Consider the following 11,113-nt stretch of genomic DNA (forward strand, 5'->3'; position numbering starts at 1 on the left):
AATGTGAGCAAAATAACAACGTACTATACCCTCCGACATCACTCTCTCCGATGCAAACAAAATCAATCAAACTGGGACTCATCCAGGAAACGCAGAGGTTGAGCAAAACCGGGACTCCTCCAGGGGACACCCAAAGTTCTCAAAAAGAAAAACTGGGACACATAACAGGTTAATATTTCGACCAACTCGAAATAACACCTATACGGCCAAGGGTCATCGCCAAAAAAGAAGAGTTTGACCTCGCTCGAACTACAACAGGTTAATATTTCGACCAGCTCGAAATAACACCTCTACGGCTAAGGGCCATCGCCAAAAAAGAAGAGTTCGACCTCGCTCGAACTGAAACGGGTTAATATTTCGTCCAGCTCGAAATAACACCTCTAGAGCCAAGGGTCATTGCCAAAAAAGAAGAGTTCGACCTCGCTCGAACTGCAACGGGTTAATATTTCGACCAACTCGAAATAACACCTCTACGGCCAAAGGCTATCACCAAAAAAGAAGAGTTCGACCTCGCTCGAACTGCAACAGGTTAATATTTCGACCATCTCGAAATAACACCTCTACGGCCAAGGGCCATCGCCAAAAAAGAAGAGTTTGACCTCGTTTGAACTGCAACAGGTTAATATTTCGACTTGCTCGAAATAACACCTCTACGACCAAGGGCCATCGCCAAAAAACGAAGAGTTCGACCTCGCTCGAACTGCAACGGGTTAATATTTTGACCAGCTCGAAATAATACCTCTACGGCCAAGGGCCATCACAAAAAAAAAAAAAGAGTTCGACCTCGCTTGAACTGCAACGGGCTAATATTTCGACTAGCTCGAAATAATACCTCTATGACCATCGCCAAAAAAGAAGAGTTTGACCTCGTTCGAACTACAACGGGTTAATATTTCGACCAGCTCAAAATAATACATCTACGGCCAAGGTCCATCGCCAAAAAAGAAGAGCTTGACCTTGTTCGAATTGCAACGGGTTAATATTTTGACCAGCTCAAAATAACACCTCTACGGCTAAGGGCCATCTCCAAAAATGAAGAGTTCGACCTCATTCGAGCCTAATAATGTCTTTGCAGCTATCGGCCGTCGTCGTGCCTTTTTCCTTCTACTTATTAAAAATTGATTTCGCTACAAACTCCAAGTTCGACCTCGCTCGGATACGTATATAAAAAGATGACTTTGTAGCTATTTATGACGGTTTGATCCCACGCGAACTACTCAAGTCAAGACTAACTTCATCTAAAACAACGAAATTATATCAACTCATTTGAGTCAAAAGCGAATCTGCTTAAAGCAATAAGTCACCAAGTCAATTCCGCCCCAAATAGGCGAATTAAATGAGACTCCATTCGGAGTCACGATGAAGTCCCACTCAGTCTGGTTAAAATTGATTTCCTTGAAAAATCAGGAATCCACCATGCGAAGATCCGAACATTTACGCCAGAGTTGTAAAGCAAAAGGGGAAGATATACAAAAGACATACAACGATGAAAGCTCCTTTATTTAAAACAGTTGTGCAAATAGCCACAGGTTATACACGGCTAAAACCAGTCCAGTACTAAATAAAATAAAATAAAGAAGAAAAAGACAACAACCATAAACAAGAAAAAACAACAAAGATAACTTTTTTACTTGGTGCCATCACCGCCGCCCTCCTCATTGCCGTCTCCAGGAAACTCCCCCTCAGCATCAACATCCTCACCGGCCTCCGGTGTTGCGGGATCATAACCACAGTTAACACGAGCCTCTCGTGCCTTCGCCCGAACTCCTTCATAAGCGGCCTCAGAAATATTGACCGCTTCCCCACAAACTCTTGTATATGTCCCGCTGGGCTTCGGCATGAACCCAGAGTTCGTGCAAATGGTGAGGAACAGCGGCGGAGGTGGATTCAACTTGGGCCAATAATTTTTCCTTTTCGGCATCAAGAATTGCAACCCGATCTCCCAAAGTTAAAGTTTCTTGGTCAATGTAGCCAATACGCTCTTCAAACCTCGCCTCCCTGAGAGTTGTTGTCGCCCTCTCAAACTCTTTTTCAGATTGAAGAACACAGATAGCGTCCTCTAAAGCCGCCGCCTTGGCCGAAGCCGATGCCCAAGCACTCTCGACACTCTCCAACTCGGAGACCTTTCTCTCCAGCTCGGCTAATTTCCCCATCCACTCTTCGCTCAAAGCCTCGACTCTGGTGGCATTAAGGTCCAACTCGGACTGCAACGACCGCACCTTCGCCTGAAGATGCTCACACTCTGTGGCGCCCCTTTGACCAATGCAAGTTCTTCGTCCTTTACACGAAGTTGCTCCTCGAGCTCGCTATTCCTGCGAATAGCCTGCATCAGCTCCTGATCCCTCTTCTCCAGTTCCTCACCAAAAGATCGATCACTGGCATTCGCCCTCAGCCGCTCGTGCATCTCACAGTACTTGTTGCGGTAGCGCTGGTATTTCTCCAACATCCTCAGAAAAATTTTGGCCCGGGTGTCGGCCCTGCGAACACTTTCAATCTCCACCATGTACGTCGAAAAGACGAAAAGAGTTGGTAAAGGCCATCAAAAATAAAAGGAACGCAAAAAGAAAGAAGAAAGACTTACCCTCAGGCCCATAGCAGCCACTCCGTGCATCAAATCGACGTCGTAAACGTCCCGAAAAGCCTCACACTCGGCGGTAGAGCACAAAGGTCAAACAGCGGTACCAAGTCCTCCGTGTCTCCCAGAAGGTTAATCTCCGACGTGATTTCAAGTATATGGGTCGGGCCTCCCACATGAACCACCCTATGAGTAAGGCCTTCCTCGAACATCCTGATATCATCAGGATCAAGATCGGATTCAGATTCGTAGTCATCGACCATGGCACTTTTTCCCCTTTCTGCGGTCGAGGAAGAAACACGACCTGGTCTGGAAGATGAAGGCATGCCCAAAGTAGCAACAGCGGTCTCGGGATTTCGACCCCCCACCGCAATAGTCTGTTGATCAATTATAACAGCGGGAGTCTTTGTCGACGGGTTGGTCACAGTAACCGGCTCTACCTCTACGGACGGGTTAGCATCGTCCCCCATCTCAGACTCCATCGTGGGGATGCCACCTTCTGAACATACCACTACTGAAGGAGCCGTTTCGGACTCCACTCGTCATCTCTTTGACGGTCCTTCTCTATCCTCAGCACGGGAAGATTCCCTCGTTGAGCAAGTAGTAGGGGTCGGGGCCCCAGATTGAGGAACAGTTTCTGTGCATACGGCTACGACCGTAGATTCAACTTGAGCAGCCCTTGTCGTAGGTCGGACATCAAACCTTGGTACGGGCCGAGTAGAATATGTCGGTTGACGAAATGCAAGCGGAGGAGCCCTAGCCCTTCGCACTCTCCCTAATGACGATAAAAGTCGTATAAGCAACAAAGCCAAATTGCAAAGTGGAAAACAAAAATTGCGACAAGACTACTTACCAGTAAGGGGCTTACCTCCATATTTCTCATAGAAGGACGACCATTCGCGAACTCCCGCCGTATGAGGAAGAATGGCATTCACCCATTCACGGATATCGTCAACAGGCGTAGAGGGTAGTCTCGCGGCTGCAAAAGCAAAAACAATTCAATACAACCCAAAGAAGTACGGTCGACTATCATTCCGACAAATAACGAAAAGCATCACGACTAATCCCAGTCAAATCATCGACAGTGTATGACAAGTAAAGGTGGTATTTGAATAACACCGAAAAAGGCCGTCATGCGAAAGTACAATGGTCAAAGAACATAGTAAGACTCCAAGAACTATATATAGAAGGGAATTCTCGGGAAAAAGGGGGCGGGACTTTTTCCTTTCTATTTTTTCTCCTATAGTCTCTTCTGGTGAAAGATGTAAACTATTTCTTTTCTTCCCCGGATCAAGGATGAGATTGTAACATCAATAAATTAAGAGTGTTCTATTTTCCAATCATGATCCATTTATATACTTTTAGATCTGAAGTTAATTATGCTTGGTTAAGATTTACCTTTTTTCTCATCATTAATTGATTCAATCATAAGGTTCAACACTTTTTGGTCGAACATATAAAACTTAAACTCTATCTATAATATTCCCGACATCAAACATACACAGTGATAATCAAATATTCGTAGTCGTGGCGGAGTCACGTTATAGCAAGGGTGTTAACTAACACCCCTTTGTGGAAAAAATATAATGTGTAGATAGGTTCAAAAAGAAATTATATGCATATATATTATATGTTGACTCCCCTTGATTTTTCTTCTATGTTTATATTTATATATCTTGACATCTCTTAATGAAAATCCTGACTCCGCGTACAATACGTAGTTTAAAAAACAAGGACACAGCAGGCGTGGTGCGAGCACTGAGCATGCTGTGCTTCTTGGATTTGCATAAGCTGTTCTAAGACAAGGTAACAATTAGTCAAATAGGTCAGGTGAAATAGAAGTAAAGGATTAAGGATGTTATCCTTGCTGTTCCCAGCAATCTATTACTTGGTCCAACACCCATGTGAGAATTTAATAGAAAAGCAGAAAAAAACAAATTAGTCAATCACCCAAAAATGGGCTGTTCTACACCAATAAACATTGTCAAAACCAGATAAATTGCCACATATTACAGCCAAGTCTTAATTCTTATCCTACCAATTTCATTCACACGTGTACTGCTAAATGATGCAAATAAAATGGACTAATTTAATCGACACGCCGTACTCATTTGATTAATTTGAATTGCTATTATAATAAGACATGTATTTGCCAGATCCAAAGCCACCTGATGCCTAATGTATGCCAGCCTAGAAACCATATACATTAGATTCCTACCAACAAAAGCGACAAATATCAACCTACTTTGGATTCCCATTTCCTGTCCCCAACTTCATTCCTTAAAAACAAAACGCAATTTCTTTGTTAAAGTCTACATTTTGTGTACTCTTTTGGGTTAACGAAGGCAAGTAATCAATAACGATTCATGCAACAATAATAATAATTATAATTATGTTTCAATTTAAGCAAGGTGATGTTGACTTTATAAAGTTTCACTGTCCATAAATTTACTGTGCTAACCATCAACTTAAGGCAATTCTTTATTTTTTTTAATCCATGCTTGAAATTGACAATATGAAAGCCTACAATGCTACATACGGCGTTTGACGGGAACTTTTTTTTTTTGAAAGTTTTACCCAATAATACTCATACTAATGTCACTCATTCAAAAAGAGAATGTTAAAAAACAAGTCAGATTCAAGGGAGGTAGGTCAAAAATCATTACTACATCACCTTATCAATGTACTAAAATATTAACTCTCGTTGGGCACGAGAAATAAGGAATATAATTAATTTCGAATTTAAATTTAAAATAAAATAACCTCACATTTAGTCGGAATAAAGTCATTAATTCCGGGAATAATTATATCAAAATTGTATTGTTATTTTTATCTTTGTGTGAGGATGAAATGACAATCCGAAATAATTAATCCTAGAAAACCTGTTTCCCAATCCTAGTATACTTGATATATACTAGCACATGTAACTTTTTATTACTAGTTTCAAAAATATTTTGATAAATTTACACAAGATACTCAATGTCACACATCCAAAACAGGAATGTTAAAATGAGTGAGATTCATAATGCAAGTTCAAAATCATTATATTACAATTCAATCAATAAATACATCCATAAAGGGGAAGAAAAAGGAACTCAAACGAAACAGTTGTCTTAGCACTGTACACTCAAGAAAGGTAATGTAATAAATAGACAGAAAAGAAAGCCAGCTAAAACTGCTGTCAGTTAGTTAATTAGCAAAAATCAAACTGAAACCCGAAGCAACCCATTTGAGCGTTACGACCCGACCCGTTTCACCATAATTCTTGATCTTGCTGCCTCAATTCTTTCCGAAGCTTCTGAGAAAATGACCGACAAGCATCCATACTTAGATCCATGGCAGCTGCCAACGCCACAAAAGCCGCAGCATCCTCCGCACAGCTCACGTGCTGCACCCCTACTTCCACCTCCGGTTTGCTGCATTTTCCGTCACCTCCCACCGTCGACGACATCACAAACCCTCTGTACAGCAGATGCGCCCATGATCCGGACCCGGGTTGTGACCCGAAGTCCGACCCGGAACCTGACCCGGAACTTAGGTCGAAGCTGCTGTTGGGACTAGTCAACGGGGTCGCTCCGTTGACGATATCTATGCTGATTTTGCCACCCTTTTTTGTGCTGATTGTAGAATTGACTAATGTAATGGCGTCGGTGGCTCCGTCGGGAATGATCTCGAAGCGGTAGCCGAGCTCGCCGTTGCTTTCTCGCCACGCTTCGAGGCGGCCCCATGGCTTCCACGTGTTGTCACCGGGTTGGAGTATGAGCCAGGATCCGGGATTTGACTTGCTGACCCGATCCGAACCTTGTGATGGGACGAATGGAGTCACCATTGATGCTGCTGCTACGGGTGAACCCGATAGATCATGGACTGTAATTGACCATCCTTTTCGTTCTTTTACGGGTGTCTCTTTATCAGAACTAAAACAGCTTGTTGATGTGCTTGGTTCTGATAGTGACGATCTGTACATAATAACAAATTCATATTAGATACCCCTTTTCAATAACCAAAAAATATAAACCCATTCAACAATCGGTAAATATAATCAAGAAATATTAGTTATCCAGGCGGATTGATTGCTTATTTTAAGTTAATGCATATGAACTAATCAATCAAAAACGATAGAGTAAACTATTTAGTATTTTGATATTGTCAACGACTTAGTAAGGTAGCTAATTAGATAAAGACATGGTTTTTTATGAACTAAACTGAATACTAGAGAACCTTATGTACCCTAATTCAAGATCTAAAAGTTGGTCAAAACATGTTGCGTGCAATCAAACGATTATGACAAAATCCAATTATTTTTCTAATTGAAAAGAAAAGGATTAACTAAATAAACCTGGATCTTAAGTTCCGGTCACCGGAGTTTCTGAAACTGAACTTGCAAGTAAAAACCGGTTGCTTGTTTTTGCCATTGACTTGAAAAACTTGTGGACTACACTCAGGTTCTCCATCAAACTGAAAAACAAATCTTGGGTCAGGTTCAGCTCTCACGTTCAAATTCAATTCTGCAGTAGACAACGACCCACCAACAGAAACCCATCCATTCTTAATAACAACTCCTCTGTGCCCAATATTCTCCAAACTCTTCAAATCCAGTGGCACTAAAACACTGCCCAATAGCTTCCCACCGTTGAAACACCCAAAACCCATATTATCCCCATATATTTCAATCTTTAAACTACAGGGTTTTCCTCTACTATTGGATTTGTCAACGAGTTTCACAAGCTCTGACTTACTGAAGTTAAAACAAGCATGGATTCTGCTGTCCAAGATTGCATCTTTTTCTTGAATAAACGCTGGGATTGTTGTACTTTGCGTCAAGAAACCTTTAAGCTTGATTTTACAGTCAAAAGTCGCAGTAGGTGGTGGTTTTGATTCAGCCGAGAACTTTAAGGCTAAACTTCCGATCACAATACGCACGAAAGGACATGGATCCATTAGTCCTTTCGTATTTTGGTGTTAATAGAGAAAGAAGAAAGAATCACAAGATGGAAATTTTAGGGAAGAAAGTGGAATTGAATATAAGCTATATATATATATATATATATATATATATATATATATATATATATATATATATATATAATAACATTTATGGAGTAGTAGGAGTATTAACTAAGTGCATAGGCGTGCGTGCGGAATGAGCTGTGGGCACGTACGCATAGAAGGTGCGCCAGCAAGGAGCATCTCTGTTCTCTCTGTCAATTAATCAAGCATTTGGTGTGCCTAAAGGCTCTAAACTTGTCTTTTTTCCAAAGTGCTCTATTTCTTTTCCTAGATTTCTATTGGGTTGTGACCTCTGGGGATTTTTTGATAAGGGCTTCTTTGCATTTTATGTCCCTATGTTATGGGTCTTTTTCATATTACACCCTAATCTTTACTTTTGTATAGTTATTCCACTAATCGTTTGGTTTCACTTAAAAGTAGCAATACCTTGTTTTTGAGCATTTGATCTGGCTTAAACTACAAATTGCCATATAGTGTGCAGTATTTAGAAGCAAAAGTACTATGCTTTGACTTAGTGGTTTGATTTGAAGAAAAGTGAGTTATGCTTTAATTAGCTATATTGGAATTAATTCTTGTGATATTATTTCTTATTGATTATTTGGTATAAGTGATTGATTTGCTTTTTTATTTTGATCCAAAATAAGTGTCCATTTATATAATCAAGAAAGAATTCAATTTGTTTTTACAAAATTATCCTTATGTACATATCCCTAAAAAGTTTTCTTACTCCTTACATTAAATATTTAATTAAGGGTAGTTTAGTCATACTAGGTATTTTTGTATAGAATTTAGTATTTTCTTAATGGGCGTGCCAAAAATAAATTGGTCACTTATTGTGGACCGGATGAAGTATATTATATTAATCCTGAGATTCTCAATTTTACTGTTTTATCCTAGGATTATAATTTCAATCTCTGGCAGGTATAAATTATCCGGTACTATTTTTAATTATGAGATAACTTATCCTAAAATTAGTAATTAAATAAGGGATAAGGGAACTAAATTTTTATCCTAGTATAATTTTTGCTTATCCATCGTAACAAACGACCACTCGGAGGATGGATTTTGTGTAATGTTTCGATTATTGAGGTATTAAGGTGGCATATAGTGTAACACGTGAAATTAAGTAAATTTACATGTTTTTCAACAGAAATATATGAGAATATTTTTCTCCCATTTTTCAAAGCTTTTCCCACGTTTAAGATTCATAAACTTGGTTTCACAAAAGATTGAAAGTTCTAGCACTTTAATATAACCATGAAATGTTTTTGTTCCATCAAATTTGTGTAAAAAATGGAAATGAATATTTGACAAAAAGTTGAGTATTTTGAAACTGTTTTCATACATTCTCGGGAAAAAATTAATACCTTACATTTTGACACATGGTTAAATATTTGGTCTAGATAAACGAAAAATATTATTTTTTAAAACAAGTTTCCTTCTTTCTAACTTTGTACCTCTAGTGTACCTTCATGTTTTATCTATTCACATGCATTTCATCTCATACAAAGATTCATTAACATTTCAAACACTAAAATTAGCTTTATAGTTAATTAATAATTTTACAAGAGAACCAAGAATTTTATAAAGGAAAATCGTAAAGAATAAAAAACATAAAGTGCAGCTAACAAAATGGCACAAAATTTTAGGGATGAATAATGCAAAAGTTTTGGACTCTTTTGAGGGTTTGGTTTTATTAGGAAGAAGATGGAAAGACTTAAGAGGAATTGTAATTGGATTACAACTGGAGAACAGCTGTTGGGAGATTTTCATTTACACCACAAGTCTTCACCAACTTGGACCAATATGGTCCCATCACCCTCTAATTTATTTTTTATTTTTTATTTTTCCTTCAATTTCCAAATGAGAGAAACTTCCCCTAGTTTTTTTTCTTAGGACATCTAATTTACTTCTAGTCTAAATATTAGTCTTTTGTAAATTAAAACTTTCTGTAAATATATAATATTTTAAAAAGAAGAAGTTACGTATCCCTTTTTCTCGTCTACTCCTGCTGTTTCAATTAGTGGAAAGTTTATTAAGATGTTAAAGGGGGAGAATTAATATTGTTATGATTAAGCTGTTAAATATCTGTTTAAAGGGTGTGCAAAATTTTTAAATACAAATAGCATATATCGGAGGGAGTATATAAAAAAATCTCGTTACACTTCGTAAAATGTGATTTATCTTTACATTATGTAGTCTAATTTAAAATATACATATACCCTACAATATTATTCTTCTGAGATGAACTTGTTGAAGTTTGGCAAATTTGTCCCACATCGGTGGGCTCTTGAATTTTGGAGGATTTTCCCCCTATAAAAGAAGGCTTAATGTTTAGGATTTAAACACATAACAGAACTAACATTAGCGTATCACTTCTTTCTCATCTATACCAGTTGTTTCAATTAGTGGAGAGTTTATTAAGATGTTTAAGGGAGAGAATTGATATTGTTATTATTAAATTATTAAATATCTTTAAAAGGTGTGCAAATTTTGTTAAAATACGAATAGTGTGTATATATATATATATATACACACACACACGAGGGAGTATATAAAAAAACTCATTATACTTTGTAAAATTATAGGATATTTCTACGTAATGCAGTCTAGTCTGAAATATACACACTCTACATTATTATTATTCTCAGGTGAACTCGCATTAGTGTATCTTTGAAAATAGAAATTAAAATGAAGGATACTAGAAAAAAAATCTCAATTTATTTAAGGAAATATGTTTCTACTTTTGTCATGTCTTAACTACTTTGACACTAAAGCATTTTAAGAATTTAATTTTCTATTATTGTATAGCAGATATGAAAGATATATGATCATAGGTGGCAGATTGGACAATATATACTCCAAATTGGAATAAGAGATTGGCAATCCTTTTAAAATAAATCTAACAACAAATTTGATATATTTATATGGTATAAAATAATCCAAGAAAAAAAACTTAGTTAGCTAATAGTTCGTTTGGCCAAACTGCAAAAATCAGCTTATTTTGACAAGTATTTTTTTTCAAAAGTACTTTTGGTGAGAAACAGTTTGTGTTTGACTAATTAGTTTGAAAAGCACTTCTGAACAACAATTAGTGTTTGGCCAAGCTTTTAAAAACTGCTTTTAAGTATAATTTTTCTCAAAAGTGCTTTTGGGGAGAATCTACTTTTTTCTGTTTCTCCAAAACTGCTTCTGCTTCTCCTCAAAAATATTTTTTTTCCTTCCAAAAACTTGTCAAATACTTCAATTTTTAGCCAAAAATGCTTTTGAAAAAAAAAAACACACTTTTGCTCGAAGAAGCTTTGCCAAATAGACTATAAAACCAATGGCTCAGCCGCACAGCATTTGCAGTAAGGTGTACGTCAATTAGGACCACTGCTGTTTGTCAAGTGGCAACTTAGAATTGGGACCCTGCCAACCTGCAACAGCCAAACAAGATTAATGCTTGTCTTGTTTTGATAATTTCATCTTCTATTCTAGACCTTACCAAACAAGTCTTATTGGACTTTTGTGGGGTCTGTTTGAGAG

General features: G+C 37.9%; 1 protein-coding gene across 1 annotated transcript; it reads right to left on the reverse strand.

Annotated features, from left to right (window-relative positions):
- Positions 1-5,601: 5,601 nt before the first annotated feature.
- LOC107773934 (uncharacterized) lies at positions 5,602-7,832 on the reverse strand. Its single transcript, XM_016593366.2, has 2 exons — positions 6,915-7,832; positions 5,602-6,534 (listed from the first exon to the last, which is right to left on the reverse strand). The coding sequence occupies exons 1-2, from the start codon at positions 7,514-7,516 to the stop codon at positions 5,829-5,831; spliced, it is 1,308 nt and encodes a 435-aa protein (XP_016448852.2). The 5' UTR covers positions 7,517-7,832; the 3' UTR covers positions 5,602-5,828.
- Positions 7,833-11,113: the final 3,281 nt, after the last annotated feature.

Source organism: Nicotiana tabacum, chromosome 7 (genome assembly GCF_000715075.1).
Source record: "Nicotiana tabacum cultivar K326 chromosome 7, ASM71507v2, whole genome shotgun sequence".
NCBI lineage: Eukaryota > Viridiplantae > Streptophyta > Magnoliopsida > Solanales > Solanaceae > Nicotiana > Nicotiana tabacum.